This window comes from Amphichorda felina (genome assembly GCF_050947745.1).
Source record: "Amphichorda felina strain 45539 chromosome Unknown scaffold_5, whole genome shotgun sequence".
Classification (NCBI taxonomy): Eukaryota; Fungi; Ascomycota; class Sordariomycetes; order Hypocreales; family Bionectriaceae; genus Amphichorda; species Amphichorda felina.
In genome coordinates, this window is record NW_028145045.1 from 657540 (window position 1) to 677894 (window position 20355).

Sequence of the window (20355 nt, forward strand, 5' to 3'; positions counted from 1 at the left end):
TGGCATGACCTATATACATCCGTAGATAGGCATTTATAGGCCATTATGTACTCTCTAGAACCCTAGAAATTGAATTACTATTGCTGGAGAAAATTTCCTTCGCGAGAGCTTAAGAGAGTTGGTGTATGCATATCTCATGAAGATGCTGTTCCCCCTGGTAAGTGTCGCCCGATGTTCCACACCCAATCAAACATGCATGCCAACGTCTGCAAAGTCTTGTTTTTGACACTTTATATGGGACGTTTGCACAACTTTTAATACTGGAGTAGATACATTTTCGGTTCCAGTCACATAAAGACCCCGGTTGGTAGACATGTGAAACTCAGGTTTAGTGCCAAGTGCCAAATGGTGAAACCTGACACCGAGATCTGCAATTGGATTTTGACAATCGCCTATAAAGAAGAGACTAACTCAACTCCTATACCGTTGAACAAAACAGATCAACATGGTCCATCTTTTCCAGGTTATTCCAATTCAATCATCTCATAACCCGGCTCAGAAATCTCATCGTTATTGTCACCGTCTTCCCCCTCATCCAAATCCACCTTCTTGCCCTCCCCCTTGAATAGGCGGACAATCCCTTCGCGACCTCTCGCGACGGCGCAGTCGATGGCAGTCTTCAACTCGTCATCTTCGACTCTAGGATCCACCCCAAGATCTAAAAACTTCTTGAACATGTTCTCAGCGTCCGAGACAAGTTTTTCCATGTTCCACTCGTCGTTGGGTCGATTCCCCGACACTTTGATCCGTTTACCCGCCACCACGTGCAGCAGAGTTTCCCCTTTTTTGTTCCTGACTCCAACGTCTGCCCCAGCTTCGATGAATAAGCCGAGGTATTCATCGTGAAATACAGTATCCTCTTTTGTTGGGCGCTGCCTTGGTGGCTCCCAGCCGGCCGAGCTGAAGACAAACAACGGTGTTTCGCCGACGTGGTTGCGCGCATCTATATCAAGCCCCTGGGAAAGGAGCCAACTGAAATCTTCTGCAGCTGCTTCTGCAAGGGGCTTCTCTCCAACAAGATCGGGAGCATAGTGATGTAATGCGGTGTTTCCGTGGTGATCCGCTTCCTTAATATCTGCGCCTACGTCCATGAGACGCCGGACCACCCATGTCTGGCGAGATGCAAGTGCGAGATGGAATGGCGTTGCCCCATTGTCATCCTTTACATGAATGAGTGAAGTTGATCTCTCAAGAAGTGCATTGAAAGACTCCTTGTATTCTTCACTCAGTTCTCCGACCATTGTGCAAAGCCAGTGAAGCGCGGTCCTGCCTTGCTCATCGACTGCATCTACCATCGCCTTTAATTTGAGTAGCTTGATAATAGTCCTGGGCTTCGCAAGAGCTCTAGAGTCCCTGTATCTCGTAGAAGTGGTGCCATCCCAAGGCATGATACTGGGGACACAGGCTGAAATAAGAAGTGTTCGCTGCTCCCTTCCACGATGCTCGACGTCTAGCCCAGGTATCTCGAAAAAAGAGTCGGTGACGCCGTGGTTCTCAATTATAGCTTGGAGAATGTTGGTGCCGTCTGCGTAGGTGCGGAAGGGGTTTGCGCCATTGCTCAAAAGAAGTTTACACATCTTGATGCTCTTCACGATCCATTCTGGCCCCAGCTTTTCGCCTTTATCTTGTTCTCGGTGGGCGGCCTCATGAAGGGGATACCGTTCTCTGGCGTGAAAGTTGACGTCTTGGCCGGCCTCGATCAGTAGCTGGGCCATTTCCACATCCAGGATTGTGGCTGCGTGCGTCAGACTCTCCAGGCTGGAGAGGCCACTGGCGTCTGCCCCATGGTCCAGCAATAGCCTCGTGACGGCCGCACTTCCGGCAATTTCGAGACAACTTCCTGGGTATTCATGGTTTCCGCAGACGTTTGGATCCGCCCCATGATGGAGTAGGACACTGACAATCTCTTCTATCCAATAAGTTTCGGGGTACTTATTAGTAAGAGCAACCAGCAACGGCGTCTGGCCGTTGTAGTTCCTGGCCTCGATATCGGCCCCCCTTTCGAGTAGGTATTCGATTGCCTCCATCTGCCACCAGTGAGATCCTAAAGCTAAAAAATGAAGCGGTGTGGCTCTTGAAAATATTAAACGAGAAGGAAGGGGGAATGAGATCTCGTTGACATCGAAGCTGAATTCTTCGACCAGGAGCTTGATCATGGATAAGTTAGGCGACCGGGACCGGCAAGCTTCTCCAAGCAGTGTTTCGGAATCTTCTTCTACTTTGCTCCTTCCAGCATGGCTTATTATATCAAACTCCTCCTGGAGGCTGCGAAGAAACGTTACGTGACCCCTAGACGCAAGATCACGGAGGAGGCTGGAACACCAGGGATCGGTTAGGTCCAAGGCAAGGCCTCCTTGTCGCACAAACTCCCTGATGGAACTATATTTTCCGTTTTCAAGGAGACGGCAAACCGCTCTTAGGACTGTCCTCCGCCTAGCACCAGGACTTCCAGTTTTGTTAATAGAGGTTTGATTCTCAATGCTTATCTGTTGGAGAAGCTGGGCATTTGCTTCTACTTCGGGCTGATTGTCAAACATGGCCACTGCATCTTCATCGCGTGGTCTCACGCCGTGCTCGAGGAGATGTCTGACCATGTCGCCAAAGTCATAACGTATGGCCATGTCTAGTGGTGTGAAAAATGAGCCGTCGATGATGGTTTCTTGATTCAAGTCGACTCCCACTCCAGCTAATAAGGAGACAATATCTGTACTTTTCCGGAGACCTCGTTGCCAATCGTAATTCCGGTTACTAGCTTTCTTTGGCCGGAAGTCGTCGGATAAATGTACCAGGTACCCTCTTACGGTCTCTCGCAGGTTTGTTTCCCAGAGACGTGACTCCTGAGGGAATTCCATTGCAGCTTGCAGTGGAGTGAGTCCCCTTGCGTCCATAGCGTGAACATCGGCTCCATGAGAAATGAGGTAGCGGACACTTTCCGGGTATCCAGATCGACAGGCATAGTGTAGTGCTGTCCGTTTGGCAGGTCCTTTGTCTTGTAGATCCAGAAGATGCCTAAGGACGCCTCTCTTCTTATACTCCGAAAGTAGAAGACCGACAATGCTCGGCTGGCAAGCGACGGCAGCAATGTGGAGTGGCGATGCTCCTTCATTAGTGAGCCTCGTTGGGTCTGCTCCTGCTTTCAACAGCCGGCCAACGTTACTCTCATCAATCGATGCTGCATAGTGAAGGGGGGTGGCACCGTGTTTGTCTGTCTCGTCGACCGGTCGTGACTGGACGCGATACTCGCTCAGCACGCCAACTTGCGGATGATCAGTGAAATCATCATAGTCACCATCTGGGTCATACCAAAAAGCGCTTGCAATATGCAACTCATTCGGGTTGCCGCTCTGGAGACTGTTGGAGACCCCAAGCCTGACGAAGTAGTCGATGAGCTCCTTTGTTGTGTCCTGGGCCGAATACGTCATAACCAGTTGGATAAGAGAATATCCATGAGGATCAGGAAGCATATAGTCAGCACCCTCTGTGATGAGAAATTGAAGCCATTCCAAGGGCTTCTTGATCTTCTGAATGACCTTGTGCAATAAGGACTCGCCCGAGTTGTCTCTTGCATTGACATCAGCCCCGAGGCGAACGAACATCTGGGCCGACTTTAGATCAGGGGTATAATGGCTGAGAATAGAGCCTAGGATGCATAGTCCCTTTGAATCCCGAGCGTTTATGTCGAGTCCATCTTCGACAAGCCCTCGGAGAATCTCTTCAGTGTTGGAGTTGGGCGCATATCGCTCGTAGAAGTGCAGCGGCGGCACTCCGTGGTGGTTCTTCTTATTCAGATCTGCGCCTGCAGTGACAAGCTTCCTGAAGAAGGGTAGGCTGAATGTTTCCCCAGAGCTGCTCCATTTTTCCTTGTTGACATAGCGCATCAAATAGTGCAAGCAGCCGTCTCCACAACAATTGTCAACAGCCCGAACATCAGCGCCCCCTGACAGGAGGCTTTCCAGTGCTGCAAGAGAAAACTTTTTGCAGGAGGAATCTTCTAGGAGTTTCAAGATTGGGGTCCGCCCCTTGTCATTCTTCTTGTTCAGATCTGCCCCATTCCGAGCAAGAACGTCAAAGACGCCAGGGTGCTCCGCGCAAGCCAAGTGAGCCGGCGTGTTCATTTTGAGGGTTTGGGCGTGAACATCGGCTCCGTTCTCAATTAGCAACCTTGCGAGAAACGTTCTTGGATCATCATCCATTATCAACCCCATGTCTGAGTCCCACCCGTTTGAGATCCGGCCCATGACGGCACAGTGGAGGGGAGTAAGTTGCCCCTCGACGCGCTTGTCCGCCCGGCAATCCGGCCAGGAAAACGATGCATTGATATCAGCCCCGGCGTCTAAGAGAAGTTTTAGACACATCTGGGTTGCCTTGGGATCTGTCACGCGCGGCGACCAGTCACCCTGCCATCCAGCAAAGGCATGGATCGGCATCGGTCCATTGGGGTACGCTCCGTGTCCATCCATATCGTGGCCATGTTCTTCACTGCAAAACCGGCTCGCCGTGCACCTCTTGTTGGGATCTGCACCATACTTTAAAAGCAGCTCAACAGACTCGGCGTCATGAGACGCAGCAGCTTCAAAAATTTTAGTTATCCCTTGATGAAAGCTGTTGACGTCGGCAAATCCGGTCTTTAGAATACTTTCAAGCCTTTCCGCCTTTCGGACACGGTGGAGACATCTTGTAGCATCCTCTGGTCTTAAGTAGGGGACAAAAGCCTTGACGATATCGTCACATTGCCATCCTCCGAAAGCAAAATCAAGGGCCAAGTCCCCGATATTACGCTCTCCCGTATGATAATAGTGGTTCTTTGAGTACTTTGTCGTCTCTGTCTGGGGTCTGACACCCCGTTCGAGGAGAAGTTTGACAACCTCAAGGTGCCCTGCGGAGGTGCAATAGTGCATTGGTTTCCAACCAATATTGTCAGCACAGTCAGGCTTGGCACCCCGATCAAGGAGAAGTTTTGCGATAGCGAGTTGTCCCTCCCGAGCCGCAATAGACAACGGCCTAAGCCCTCCATTTGCTTTCATAGCATCCACGAGTGTAGGATCCGCGTCCAGAAGTTCCGTCGCGTAGGTTAATAGACCGACATGGGAAGCTAGATGAATTGACTTGAGCTTGGGGTCATAGACTTTTTCGCCACGTGTACGATGTGCCCACAGCTCAAATGCTGATCTTCCTGGTACAAGGAACCTGTGGAGAGCTTGGAGAACCTCGGTATAGTTATCCTGGACTTGCTTAACGTGATGCTCCCAGTTGCTGATGGCATATTCCATCAGTGGGTTTTCGAGCTGCAAATCATTGACAGTTTCGGTTGTGCGTTCAATATCCGAATTCGTAAAATATGACCAATCTGAGTATCCGGAGTCAGAGGAAACTTCAACAGTTTCGGCTTGGTCTAGATTGGTTAGATCGCTATCCTGACCAGGCTGATCCTCATCTAAGGCGGGGCCTCGCTGGAAGGGTATAGAGTCGAGATACTCGAGACAAGCCACTGCCAGCTTTCGATGCGCTCTTTCTGTGTCTAGAACCGGGAATGCCCCCGGAATCGATTGCCGTGTAACGTCGCGCAGAAACTCGGTGAAGGAGTGGTGAAGCACACTGACAGACTCATCCTCGAGGATCTCGAGCAGACATCCGCACCCCTCACGCACGAGCTCCTTCCCTTTCTGTAGATCTTTAGGCTCGCCACGCATCTGCGCAATGAGAGAGCCCAGCTCGATGGAACGCAATGGTCGTGAGGCGTTTACAACACACGAGAGGATACGAACCTGCTGGTCTCTATCCACTCCGCTGCGAGCGGCGTGCTCGTTGAGCATTTCCTCATAAACATCCTTCAGAGTAGAGGGTAGACACTCCAAACTATCGGGAAGAGTTGCTTCAGTGATGATATCCGACTTTAGATTTTCAGTCAGGTTGTCCGTAATAATGCGAGCATGCAGAAACAAGCCTTGCGCACGCTCGCATATCGCATCTCTGACCAACTGCTCCTTTGCCGGGGAGAGACGAGGAATAAGAGAGCCCAGTCTTATGTTGACGTATCTGACAATATCTGGATACATCATGGAGGGCTGGAGTTTTACCTCGACGATGCTCTGATGCCTGAGTACGGCCTCAATCTTGGGCACTGGTCGGCTGGTCAAAAGGACTTTGATCTTCTGCTGACATCTCAGTCCAAGTTCTCTGAGGGTGCTGATAAAATCAAAATATTGGTCGTCCATTTCGTCCAAAGCGTCGATGACACAGTAAACCTTGTCCATGGCGTCGAAGGCGCGCAGGAGGGCGTCCCACAGCACGTCGCGCCCATACCCAAGTACCGATGATCTATTATCCGCCTTTTTCTGGATGTCGGCGCGGAGGGTAGAGCTGTAGGGGAGAAGCTGGGCTACAAAGTCGCGGACCAGGTACTGCGGATCATGGTTCCGTTGGACAATCTGCCTGAAGAAAAAGAATAGGACGGGGGTTTCCGGTTCGACTTCTTCGAGAAGGTGAACCACGCTCGCGGAAAAGACAGATTTGCCGCTTCCAGGGACACCTTTGACCCAGAGACATCCAGTTTCTTTGGGAGTGGGCTGATCTGGGTTCTCGACGGCATGGACCGGAGCCACGTCCCCCCTCCAGCGCTGGAACTCGGGAGACTTGCGGATCCAGGCGCCCGTACCAGGGATGTAGGCGCGGACGTGTTTGGCATATTCACTACCCGCTGAACGAAACTTGGTGGGCTGCAGCCATTCCCGGCCCTTCAAGACGAGGTCCTGCTGGGCCTTGTCGAGAATCGGTGCGATACGTTCGGCCGATGGCATTACAGAAATAGGGGAAAGACGTGTCGGGTGTGTTGGAAAAGTCTGGGGAAGACCTTTGACGCGTGTTTTGCGGATCCTGGCATGAGCGACGGTAGCGACGCACGTTTTATCCTGCATCAACGGTCCATATTTGGTTATTTGGTTTCCAGTTGAATGTTGGCCATGCCTGCTTTTCTTGAGTCACACGCCGTAGCGCGACAGCCGTACTGTTAGTGACACAGCCACAAACAGACAACAGGGCTATTAATACAAGCCTGGGCACGTATATTAGGCTAGATTAGGCCTTCGTGCTAGATGTCCACAGTCGTTTTGCAGGGGGAAAATACTGCTGTTACAGTCTGCACATAAACACAACAAAGGACCCACAACAACAAGGCCGTTGTTGAGAGTAATATCGTAAGTGGGGCGCAAGGGATTCGTCGTGATAAATGTCCCTACAGGGGTAGAACCTATCAACACCATAACGCTAATCACAGCAATATAAAGGTTCTGGGCTTTTTGATGGGTTAGGTTAGGTGTAATATCGTTCATACAGATGGTCAGCGTATACGATAAATAGCCGTAGACTAGAGGGCTGGATTGATCCGAAGGTCGAGGTTCACGGAGTAATAAGATAGTACATAAAAAAGACAATAACCGCGTAAATTGATAATAGTGAATGATAATTATGGCACCATCATCTGTTCGACTGATTTCCGTCTTATATATATAATTGAAAATAACCTCTAACCTCGTAGGGTCGGTTTTCCCTGACGTGGTGGCCGGCCGTGACGTTCTGACTAAAGCTGCAGAAAATAAAAGCAGCCGCTGCGACAGACATGCCGTTACAAGGCCGCAGAGGCCGGCTTATAACACGTCGATTGCCTGGATTCTCACAATTGTTTAATGAATGAGTCAAATTTGGCTACACATCGTCGGTGTTCCCCCCATACCACTAAACTTAGTAGTTTCGCACATAAGTGCCAGGGGTAACTGGAGACAGATTCATACAACCATGTCAGGCAATGCCCCGTAATGATTAGACCGATAGCCCTATTGCAGCTACGGTCTGAGCACAGGGAGCAGTTGTTTCCAGGGAGAAGCCTTATAGACCTAACCCGGTACTTCCAGTCGTCTCGGAGCACTTGGCATTGTCCCTTAGGTGCGTCGAAATATTCGCAGTTCCCATAGTCGGGGTCGTGGCATTGCTCCAAGGTGGCCGCATGGGCTGTGACGGCCAACAGGGCAGCCAAAAGAATTGAGATGAATCACACGTTTAGATTACACAGAGCCTTGTTTAGGACAAGTTTATCAAGAAGTGGACTTTTAACGATTGAGCAGGATGACGAATAGCGTTGAGATTAAATGCTTATGCTGAGGCGGCAGTCAGAATTAATATATCCATTGAAGATCTAGTAGGCCTTGTCAATTCTTTACCGCGGACGTGAGAAATGACGTATTCGGGCTTTCTCAAACAGTGTGATGCATCCCCTTGAGCGGCATTTATCGTTGTTCGTGCAGTCGCCGAGACATTGGCTACCACATAGTACTACCAGGATCTCTGTTGCCATCAGTGTCTTTGCCACCTTTTGAGTCTCTGATGCCTAAATTCCCGTTCCGGATCTCTGCTACCGAAGTCTCTGTCTTTATTGGAGCCGCTATTGGCTGCCGGAGTCTCCCCTGCCGAGTGCCTCTACGCGAGTCTCAGCTGCCACAGTGTCTCTGTTTACGCGGAAGTCTCAGCTGCCACAGTACCTCTGTTTACGCGAAAGTTTGTGATGGTTCCCATCACTTTCGGGCTGGTTTCAGAACCTTTTTTCCTGTTAGGGTTGTTGTTACTGGCCATTGAAAAACCATCCTATGTTGACCACAGTATGCTACCGGGATCTGCAAGTGCCTATGGGGATTATAGTGGACAACTGCGCCCAAACGCGATGATTAATTGATCATGTGAGCTGCTGTCTACCCTATGTGCAGGAGTCACATGTGCTTCGTTTCTGCACAGTCTCCCTAATCATGCGTGCCCGCTGTAGTTTGTGATACTACTACGTATACGGAGTAGTATGCAACGGATAGTATGCAACAGATAGTATGCAACGGCATAAGCACTATGGTATGCAAGAGTTATAATTACGGATACCGAAACAATGTTTCAGATAGGTCCGGGTAGGGAATACGATTCGTGTCAGTACGACTTAAGATGCAGCTGTGTGTGCAGCGGAGTGGTCTAGCCCAGGGTAAATGCATGTATGGCTCCAGATTGCTCCCATACCTCATCACACCATGTCTACTATCCACGACCATACAGTAGCCCAAGCTTATATTGGCGGAATAGTATCCAGTTCTATAGAACAGTCAGTTACGGTGCTCTGGAAATCTGAATTCTTTACACATACCAGGAGGTTCTGTGGGAAAAAGGTGGCGAGGAACCGCAGCACCCATGCCTCCTTGCCCTCCCAGATCTCGTCGCTAACCGAAGACTTCATCAGCTTGGGGACGATTGAGTTGGCATAGGCCTCGGCCGTCATCCCATCAGCGTTTCCCTTGTACTTCATTGTCTCCAAGTTGTCCAGAATGGGAAGATAGAGTGAGTCCTCGGGGGCGTAGAACCCATGATGGAGGATGTTGCTGCGGACAAACCCAGTGACGACCTCAATGACACTTATCCCAAAAGGTTTTAGCTCCTGCGGGAGTGTATCAGCGTAAAACATCTCGCCTCTTTAGCAGTTCCACTTACAAGACGAAGAGTCTTTGTGTACTGACTGAGGGCAGCCTTGGAGCCATTGTACGCACTCTGCCAGACCACCGGCACAACCCGCACCACGCTGCCAATCTGCACAATACGCCCATGCGGCGCCTTACGAAGAAGTGGGACGAGGTACTGGCAGAGGCGCATGACAGCAAAGACATTGACCGAGAAGACTTTCATCACCTCCTCCGCGTCCTGGTCCAGGGCCGTGGCCGCATAGTGCGTGCCTGCATTGTTGACGAGGTAGTCCAGACGCCCGCCCGTGCGTTTGGTGACGGCATCCCTCAGCGCCTGTATGGATGCCACGTCGTCCAGCTCGAGGGACAGGGCCTCGATATTGGCGTGCTGGCTGGTCATCTCCTCGAGGGACTCGACGCGTCGTGCCGTGGCGAGGACGGTGACACCCCGGGCGGCGAAGGCGAGGGCAATCTCCTTTCCAATTCCGCTGCTGCAGCCGGTGACGAGCGCAAAGGGTTCTTGGGATGCCATTGTGGAGGAGGGGACTTGTGTTGTCGGGTATGGTGGTGAAACCCGGCAACCGGACAGCGTCCATTTTATATCAAACCCAACGCATCGCTAAGTTCACACATTAGCACACTGGACAGGGCGCACCGTCTTCACCGACATACAGAACCCAAAATCATGAATCATGATAGGGCGGGATCTCGGAAATGAGAAGCACATCACAGGACGGCATGTGCACGATGTTACTCCCCCGAGTCCCCCGTTCGGTCCAGGCCGTTCCTGCAGAGTTCTTGTCGCAGTGAGACGGATAGTACAGACAGATGAAAAGATGTCTTTCCTGCGTCTGTCACACCCTTGATTCACTTACCAATCTTCGCTCCGGAATAATACTATCTGCTATACTGTTTTAAGCCTAGGGAAAAGGGCAGTCCGGGGCCACAACTAGTATGTGGGGACGAAGATCCTCCGAAGCTACCACCACCTAAAGTTCGTCCGAAAGCATACGGGGGAATCCTAGGATGAAGATAATGTGTGCCATGACAACAGGCATCGGGTTCATCTGGCCCATTATTGGTTTGCCCCGGAATCTTGTAATAATGAAGTCAGCCACCATGTATCCTCAATGGAGTACATCATTGACAGCGATAAATACCACGTGCAGTAGATGCCCGCCCTCACAAATACCGCCCCGGAGCGTCTAAGTCTGCTCCCCTAGCCCCCCGCCAACGCCAAACCATGGCGCTGGCACTCAAGATAGCCTTTACCTTTCTGTCAAAACTGCCGAGATCCATCCGCGAGTCTCTTATGCCCGACATGCTCATCCCCGCCATCAAGAACGACCCGTCCAAGGTCCAGCTGGCCCGCATAGCCCACGTCTACTTTGAGCACCCGGACCTGGACAAGTTCCGCAAGTTCGCAGATGACTTTGGCTTTGTCGAGGTGGAAAAGAGGGGCCACAAGATCTACTTCCGGGGGTACGGCAAAGACCCCTATATATACGTCGCCTCCAAGAGCAAAGATGGCAAGCCGAGATTTAGCGGCGCAGCCTTTGTAGCGGCTTCGCAGGAGGAGTTTGACAAGGCAGCCAAGCTTGAAGATGCCATAGTCGGATCTCTCGGCGACGCACCCGGTGGCGGCCAGATCATTACATTCAACCGCCCTGACAAGACCTATTTTCATGTTGTCTTCGGGCAGCAGGAACGAGAGACGGGTGAAGAAGAAGAGCCATCCGCTACGCATGAGCAGCAGGGGCCGTTTAACAAGGCATTTTCCAAGCCGAGAAAGGGTGAGCCCGAAAACTTCCAGCCCAACTCAAACTTGCCACTGACAAGGGATTCAGGTAAATTCCAGCGGTACCACAAAGGCCCAGCCCTGGTGCACAAGCTGGGCCACTTTGGCTACGTGGTCCCAGACTTTGACCGCGAGCTCGCATGGTACACGGGCAACTTCAACTTTGTGCCCTCGGATGTGCTCTACCACTGGGACTTTTCCAACATGGATGTCCTGACCTTTATGCACCTGGACCTCGGCGAGGAGTACTCGGACCACCATTCCTTCTTCATGCAGCGCGCCGAGCCCGAGGTCAAGAAGACGTTCCTGCATCACACGTCCTACGAGGTGGCCGACTTTGACACGCAGCTCATCGGACACGACTGGCTGGCCAGCAAGGGGTGGAGGAGCATCTGGGGTGTCGGCCGGCATGTTTTGGGAAGTCAGATCTTTGACTACTGGGCTGATCCGAGCGGGTTCAAGATTGAGCACTACGCCGATGGTGATTTAGTCAATACGCATAGCGAGACGCAGAGAGATGTGGTTGGGCCCTTTTCTGTGTGGGGTCCAGAAGTTCCCAAGGACTTTGCGGGTAAGGGCGCCTAAGGGACGACAGGAATTTGAAAATTTGCAGGTTCTATGAAGGTTTACCACCGCTATATCTCGGTTATCTCTAAAGAGACTTTGTTTATCTTCAATCTTGGAAGGATATACAGGTGTCCTATTTAGACGTGCTCAGAGGAGAGGAACTGTAGCCATCGCGGGTGTAGGGGTGCTTCGAAATGGGCGAGTATAGTGTGTATGTGCTGAAAAGACATGGCCTCAATATGCTTCTCGCGAAAACTCCTAAACGATACTTTACATAGCGGCGTTAGCCTGAAGATTCCATTGAATGACGCACAATCCTTGCATAACTTACATATAAGGAGACTTGGAAGAGTCCAAATGACAGCGAATCGCTCCAGGAGCAAAAACAGAGCGCTCTCGCAACGCTCAATTCCGGATGGGATACTGAGGTCAACGGCCGCGGCGGTTCTTTTGTGCAGATCAACAAAGACGAGCGCCGTGAAGATGATGAAGCACACGGCAGGATCCACTCCCAGGATAAAAGAACCATCCCACTGCTCCGATACCGCGGCCATGTCCTGGCACGTCTCCAGGACTCGCTGCCAGCTCAGCAGCCACTCGTCGCCGTCAGCCTGGCAGGCACAGCCAAGAATGGAGGAAAGAAGTCGAGACACTAGCATGTGAAGAATAGAGACGAGCCTTGCATGGTGGTCGGCGCTCGTCTCATGCGAGAAGGAATTGCGGATGGGGTTGAGGTAATTGGCTGGGAGAGCAAGTCGAAGCGCAGATAGCCGCCGCTCGAGTTCAGTGAGACACGAAGTAGTGTTTTCCTGTCGACGTAGCATCTGCAATTGCAGTGCTCGGCCAACCTGACGCGTGGCGGTTGAGGTGACTATGTGAAGATTCAATGCCGAAGACCAATATGGATCGGAAGTGATGGCGGGGATGAGTTTTGAAAGATCATCCGGCCTAGATGGCAGGTATAGTTTTTGTTTCAGGTCACCTTCGTGGATATCTGGGGAGTAGTTCAAATCACGATCCCGTAAGATAGCGGTATCGACGAGCCGCTCGTCAATAAGGTACGGTGTGCCGGCTGCCAGATTAACGTATGAATCGAGGCGATAGATGAACCACCACACAAGCCGCCAGTCCTCCAGGTCATCCTCGGTCATGACCGCCCATCTGGGGTCAAGGGTCGGGAGATTCTCGAGACGGTCAAGACCTATCCAATATGCCATACGTATGAGTTTACTAATCCGCATCCAGGCCTGCTGCCCTGGAAACTGGTGAAACTCGTAAAATGCCAGCAGGCATGCCTTGCGAAACTGATCTAGAGGTGGTGCATCGTTAAACATATCCTCTTGAAGCGAGACTGCGCTCACCATGAAGTCGATGTGGGTATCGAGATCAAAACTGTCGGAGGCGAATTTGAAATTGGTCAGTTTTGCCGTGATCAGGACCAAGGTGGATATGAGATCACGGCTGTGTTGTGAGGATCCGAGGCTTGAGAAGAATCGTGCTCTCGAGAATAGCGGGCATGCATTATGAAGTACGTCCAAGTATTTTTGTAAACTACAACGATCATTTCAAATGAGATCAGTGAAAAACACAAATGTATAGGAAGCTCGTACAGGTATGTTTTCTCCTCTTGGAGAATACTATCTTGAGTTGCATATTCGGTTCTTGTTGTTGAATGACGAGATGGCTCGGAAGTTGCGCTGACATGCGGCTCGTGGGCTACAATGCCTCTGGATGATATCGAAGCTTGTGATGCAGCAGATAGGCCCAATTGATCTGGTGATTCTGGGTTGGTTGATTGCCGCTGTACAATTAAGTCGTCTAAATTGGGCGTGTCAGGATAGTGACAGACAGCCTGGAGGCCGGTGTCTCGATGGACCTACCATGAGACCTTTGTGATCGCGTGGACCGGGATGGCCCACGGTGAGTCCCACGGTGAGTCCCGCGATGAGAGCCGCGAGCTGGTCCAGGTTTGCGTCGCACCGAAGAATAAGTACACGTGTATCCACGGTTGATGCAGCGAGAGCACCTTGGTCGGCCCAAGTCGCCTACAAGACAGGTCAGATAAGGGTTAATGGGAGCAGCTACCTTGTCGACGTACACTTCACTTTCTTCCTAAAAACAACAGGTTCAGTCAAACAAACGACACATGTAGGATCTCCAGTGGAGCAAGGCCTGGTAGTTACCGGATGCACTCATCACAGACCCTGGTGGGCTGGCTCCTGGGGCTCCTGGCAGCGTCGCTGGCGCTATTACCAAGCACAGACTGCTGGATCGCGGCATCGGGCGATGGCTGCTCAATGGTCGGCATGTCGGTGGGGAGCTCTAGGATAGGTAATGGGTAGGATTAACCCGCAAACTGTTTCCGATGACTAGAGGGTCCCAATTGCCATGGTGAACCAGGAGAAGACTCGGAAGAAGTGTGCTCGGGATTCCGGAAAGTTAGATGGTCGCTCCTGCAAAGATATACCGAAGAAGTTGTTGCGACGCTAAACCTTGTACAGTTTAGACTTCATTACCGGAGGAACTTGATGTGGAGCCATCTAACACGATGAAATGATTCAATGCCGTCAGCTTCCTAGTCCATCCACCTTCTTCCAGCTTTCCTACAACTCCAGGCAGAGCCCATTAAGCGGCGGCAATATTACAAATATGCGTCGATATAGTTGCAGCCCGGGTGTGGGTTGAGTCTTTCATACTTGCCACTTGCCCAACCACGAAAATGGCTGCCTTTTCTCATCTCGTCCGCTTTGAAAGCGAAGAAGACGGCAGCTCCTACTTTGCTGATCTTGGCCCCAACGCTGATGGGCCGCCAGCGCCAGGCACAAAGCTCGACGCGTTCAGTTCGCTTGAAAATCTCGGCAGCAGGACAGACCAGAAGACGGTGACTTTGAGACGGGTGAGACGTCCTCCAGCAAAATAATCACACAAGCCGTTGTGGCTGCGTTGCCTAACCTGTACCCAAGCTGTTGGCACCGCTCCCTCGAGATGGAATTCCGATATACTGCGTGGGCCTGAACTACCGCAGCCATGCTAAGGAAGCAGATGTATGGAACTTTGTGCATTGGTTATGGTTGAGTGCCTAAGATCTGACCTCTGGGATGAAAAGCTCTCTGTGCCCTCATATCCTCCTCTATGGACGAAGCCTGCCGCGTCCATTGCACACCCAGGTGAAGACATTCCCATCAACGACTTTTGCGCCAAAAGTCTCTTGGACTACGAAGTAAGTATACTAATTCTTATTCTTGAGATTTTTCTTTGATTGATCCCTTCTTCTCGTCTGTATAGGGTGAATTGGTCTTCGTTACATCAACCGAGTGTCGCGACGTGTCGCCTGCTGAGGCTAAGAATCATATTCTCGGCTACACGGTTGGAAATGACCTCAGCTGCCGCATGTTCCAGCTCCCCAAAAACTCGGGCGGCCAATTCTTCTTTGCCAAAGCCTTTGACAAGTTTGCACCAATTGGTCCCACGCTGATCAGCCCCGAATTATTCGCCAACGGCGAGTTTAAGGTTGTTACACGGGTCAATGGCGAGGTCAGGCAAACGGCCGACTTTAGAAAAGACATGATATTCTCTCCGGAAAATGTACTCAGCCACATGAGCAAAGGTAGGATAGTCCCCCTGCGACGGTTCCTGCACGGGGGCGATCTATGTTGACTCTTCCAGGCACAACCATCCCCGCGGGCACAGCGGTCATGACGGGTACCCCAGCAGGTGTGGGCGCGTTTCGCAAGCCGAAGACGTTCCTGCAAGATGGCGATGTGGTTGAGGTGGAGATGCGAAAGGTCGGAGTCTTGTCGAATAAGCTCAAGTTTGAGTAAGCGTCCGTAACACTTTGACAAACGGGGTTCCATGAGTGCTACTGACGTGGATACCCAACAGGGTTAATCAGGCCACCCGCATCATTGTGTTCATACAGCAGCTAGTCATTAGTATAATTACTCGGTGGATATAGGCCTCTGAGCCGCACGTCGGAAAATTGGAGATCCTCTGGTCACCTCCCCCATGACTGACCACTATGATCAGGCTGCCTGTTGCCTTCCGCAGCGCAGATTTCTCGTTTACCTCATTCAATCTATGAGCCGTCAACCTAGTCCGACTCTTGAAAACTTGGTAAACGAGGATGAATTTTGCGAGAATGGTCGTCGGCAGGGCATAGACCTCTGCTCGTTCCCATGTGTAGTTTTCTCCGCCACTAAGGGCGACACTTTAGCCTATCTACGACGGCCTATGCTAACAAGAGACCTCGCTGCAGCCTAGAGGCTCAGTATTTAGGCAAGATAGCGGAGTAATACTACGATCGGCCTAAAAATGCATATCCATGCACACACTGCAGCACAGCCTCTGAATATGCCCAACACAGCCCAGTTGGCGTAATCCATGAAATACAGCTCATGTCCGGTCGCTGCTTATGTCGTTGGGGAACGTTGAACAATCCCGCACCTCGAATAGGCGCAACGAAGCAAACGAAAGAAGCCATTTGAAGAGACCCCACGTCCCGGAACCGAATGCTAGATTTCTGGAAAAGTAGCCCCAATGCGATCGAGATGGAGGCCGTCGTTGAAAGCGACGCCGATACGGGGGAAGAGTCGCTGGCAGCCTCACTTGGCTTTGACATGTCCAAGGACAGGGCTTTCTATGCGCCTTACATTGCCTATGTGGAGGCATCTTGGCCTCCAGGTAGTAAACCCAATTATAGACGGCTTTTTAAAAGGTGTGAGCCCTTCTCATTCAACATGGAAATGAAACTCGAGGAGTCGAAAGGACCCAAGACTAACCTTGGACAAGGCAAGCCAAGCCAAAGTGTTCAATCTTATATAGACCATCTGGTATATGATGAGACTCATTTCCACTTTTACGATACTACCGCAGGTTCAGACATTCGACGGGTTGCAGTGCAAGATAATGTCTTCCTCATCTTCGGCCTCTGGACACTCATGCGAGGCTACTTCATCTCCTTCCATGGCAGACGTCGCATTCTCCGCAACTACGACACGACCAGCGTGAGTTCTTCTCTCAGTTCTCTGCCTCAGCCACCGCCTCCCGCACTTGATATGTCCCTCAGCCAGCTCATAAGGACCTCCAGCGTCTCACCATGAGGCACCAACACACGATGAGGCGGCGCTCCCGTTACCGCAGATAGGCAGGGACGCAGAGAACGATGATATACACTTGCAAACCATTACTTCTCATTGGAATTCCCCAATTGGACTTGCAGAATCCTTATCCATCAGGTCCTATGATCTCAATCTCTTCACGCTGGTCACCCTGGCCGACGTGCGCATTCTGTGGACGGACATCTCACGGCAACTGCTTCTCACCTCAAGCGGCAAGAAGCAATACATCGAGTCCATGTGCCATGCAACGCACCGGCTGCGGCGTTCTCAGCAATGTTGGCATCCCCACCGACATCCCATATGAGATCGAGCTAAGCTATGCCAACTTATTCAATCCCACCCCATCCCCCCGGCTGCATCAAACACTTGGTAGAGTTGCTGGCCTACCCTGGTGGTGCTGGTGTCTTGGTTGTGCATCGCTTAGGCTCCGCAACCGTGTATTCCGTGACCTGAAAATTGCGTCCCAGTCCCCGGGAAGCGGTAGGAAGGCCCTCAGAGACAGCGCTATGCGTGCACACGTCCGGGTACTACCATTTGATCCGTTTCTGAGAGAACTGGCCGAGGAAGAGGCATGTTCCTGGGACCAAGGCACATTTGAAAACCTATGGGCGCGGATTGTGGCCCTCGATCTGTGCCTCGACGAGGCAAGGCCGTGGAGCTTTTGGGTGCTGCTGCGGGATAGACGCAACACGGTCCAGTATTGGACTTTTCTGTAAATTTGTTTTCCGGGTTCAATTGGGTACAAAAGACTGTTTTCTAATAGCTCATAGGTTTGGTACTATTATTCTTGCTCTTACCATAATTCAAGTTGCCCTTGGTGCTGTTCAAGTAGCAAAGGGAGGTTAATGATAAATATGTTGATAACCAATATTTTGAATATATCGTCCACGGAGGATAGCTTCAGAACAAAAGTGCCTTCGAACATGGGGTCTCAAATAATATATAATATTTCATGCAGAATTTGAGATAGAAGACTTATCTAAACTCAGAATATGACATGCTCATCTCTTAGCTTTGAGGGAACTTGAAAAGCACCGTAAAAAGCAACCCTCCCTTCAACCAGCCGACTATATAGTTTAGGCCCATCAATTTCGAATTTTTGAACTGCCGTAGTTTCCTGCGCAAAGGCAGTAAAACCTGCCACCTTGGCACACTTCCTCCCGTCGTCAATCTCATCAAGAACGCAGACAACAGACCCACTCCGTAGGCCGTTGCGTCGATTCACCCGGAACAAAAGTGATTGTGCAACAAGTCCGGCCCAAGCCTCGGGTCCTTCTTCCTTCTCTTTGGCCCTTCTGAGAAAGGAGAAGGGAGAATTCTTGCGAGGCGGCTGCATGCGGAAGACGCCTTGCCCAACGGCCTTTGCTTGGGTAAGTTTCAATGCCGGATTGATTGCTGTACCAGGGACTAAGATATTGTACTCACTTGGCACTCGCTGTCTAGTACCCCAATGCTCTTTGCTGACTCTTTTTCAGGTGACAAACTGGCCTCGTCCAGAAGACATAATTTTGTGGTCTGGTATTTGATCCCTTTCCAGTCTGACTGGGACAGCCAGTCTATCGATATCGGCGCCTTGATTCCGCCGACAAGATTTTCGGGTGCTTCAGAGACATCCACCAGACTCACATCGTGGGAGAACCCCGTTGGAAAGTGGCCAGGATTGGGATCAAACGTCTCAACAATCGGACCGAGCTAATGATTCATCATGTTAATCTTTCAAGTTCAGAAGTAGGAATTTTCTGTCTAGTCTTACCGCTTTATTCCCATTACTGGAAAAAATAGCTGCCTTTTGTATCCATGAGTTACCCTCAAAAGTAGAGGCAGGACACTTTGCGTCGTGCAAGGCAGCCGTGATCAGATGCGTCGGAATTGTGAGGTACCGCATACCCTTATGTCGTGTCATGACGCCTAGGCAGCCTTCAAAGCGGTTCTTGGACTTGCTCCCATTTGCGACCACATGCACAGTGCTGCCAATGGTCATGTTAAACGCCAAACCACTTCCAACTGCCTCCACTGGTGTCCTCGTGGCCCCTCGCTTAATCACGGGCTCTGCTTTTCTCACAGACTCCTCCTCTCTCATGTGCTGCTGCAGATTCTGTTGCTGCTCTTCAGACGAGCCACCCACTGCCCTTGCACATGGCGTTAAGCTCTGCGTAATGTAACTGATGTCTAGTCCCCCAAACTCGCGAGGCTTGTGAGAGATAGCGTGGTTGAAGTCAAAGTCGTCGGGGACGATAATTTGCAGGCGGCTGCAGACTAAAAGATAGAAACCCAGAGCTTCGTCATAGAGATCGAAGATTTCTTCGATAAGGTCATCGGACAAGGCAAGGCCGGGATCGATGAATTTGGGATGCGGGTCTGGCGGTGGCACGAGAGGCCCGCGGAGAGGGAATTGGCCTTCGACAGGGATGACAACTGGATAGCCAGAAAGAGTGACAGGAATCCTGTCCGTGGATACAGATAAGGGAGGTGTGCAGGTCCAGCTCAACTGCTCCAAATGGTCCACTTCCAACATCAAGTCGAATAAGATTTCATCATCTAGCTGATCAAGCCCTTTCTTTGCCTGAGATATTCGAGTCTGGAGAGATGCACCTTGTTCCTGAGGTTGAGCTCCGATTAGAGGTTGAGCTCCTGTTAGCGGCATCATTTGTAATGTGTCATTTTCAGGTATCTCTAATGGCTGTTGAGAAGAAAAGAAACCTAGGGTTCTGTGCAAACGCTTCTCTTTGTGTAGCTCCAGTGGTAGTTGAACATAGGGAAATTGTGGAGGCCCCTGCAGCCGGCTGCCTTTGGGTATCCATGATGACTGTTGAGAAGAGGAGCCACTTTTCATTGCAGCTGTGTGCTTTTGGGCATCTATGTCCCAGTCTTCAGACGTAAAACGACTGGGGGTCACATCGGGGACTGCCTGACTGTCGTTTGCGTTGGCGGCGGACTCCATCCTGGGTTTTCCCTTGGTCTTGCGGGTGTCTCTACTGGTAGATTGACCCATCTGTCCCAACAGGGATTGGATATTTTTATGTTGGCGGTGATGTCTGTGGCCATGATTCATCTTTTCCCAGCACTTTTCGTAGGCTTTTTTGGCAATACGCCAATCCTCTGGAACAATCTCTCCGATAAACCAAATAGGTAAGTTAGGCTCACCCTTCACCGTTCTTGGCTTCTTTCTTTCATCGTGAATGATACCATGCTTATGGGGTTTGACGCCTGTCTTAGCGCAGCCTCTACCCTCGTACGTCAATATTGGCCTGAAATATTAGATTAGCTACCCGCTAACGAGGTTTGATATTTTTGCCATAGAGCTAGGACCTACAGGCACGTAGAGTGACCCTGGTCTGTTCCGATGACAATGAATCGTCTGAAGTCTTCGTAAACGGGTTCACCAAGCTGG

The 20355-nt window shown here is 51.0% G+C and overlaps 4 protein-coding genes across 4 annotated transcripts; 2 read left to right on the plus strand and 2 right to left on the minus strand.

Moving 5' to 3' along the window:
* Positions 1–464: 464 nt before the first annotated feature.
* On the minus strand, positions 465–6797 carry ACO1O0_005043 (uncharacterized protein; the record flags this gene model as incomplete). Its single annotated transcript, XM_083194470.1, has 1 exon — positions 465–6797. One exon carries the CDS (start codon positions 6795–6797, stop codon positions 465–467), a length of 6333 nt encoding a protein of 2110 aa, XP_083049383.1.
* A 2269-nt stretch (positions 6798–9066) lies between these two features.
* Positions 9067–10014, minus strand: ACO1O0_005044 (uncharacterized protein; the record flags this gene model as incomplete). The annotated part of the gene is made up of 3 exons (XM_083194471.1): positions 9067–9120; positions 9173–9460; positions 9514–10014. The coding sequence occupies 3 exons, from the start codon at positions 10012–10014 to the stop codon at positions 9067–9069; spliced, it is 843 nt and encodes a 280-aa protein (XP_083049384.1).
* Positions 10015–10725: 711 nt separating this feature from the next.
* ACO1O0_005045 (Glyoxalase/Bleomycin resistance protein/Dihydroxybiphenyl dioxygenase) lies at positions 10726–11865 on the plus strand (the record flags this gene model as incomplete). Its single annotated transcript, XM_083194472.1, has 1 exon — positions 10726–11865. One exon carries the CDS (start codon positions 10726–10728, stop codon positions 11863–11865), a length of 1140 nt encoding a protein of 379 aa, XP_083049385.1.
* Positions 11866–14566: 2701 nt separating this feature from the next.
* On the plus strand, positions 14567–15668 carry ACO1O0_005046 (fumarylacetoacetate hydrolase family protein; the record flags this gene model as incomplete). Its single annotated transcript, XM_083194473.1, has 4 exons — positions 14567–14743; positions 14990–15067; positions 15133–15454; positions 15514–15668. 4 exons carry the CDS (start codon positions 14567–14569, stop codon positions 15666–15668), a joined length of 732 nt encoding a protein of 243 aa, XP_083049386.1.
* Between the last annotated feature and the right edge of the window lie 4687 nt (positions 15669–20355).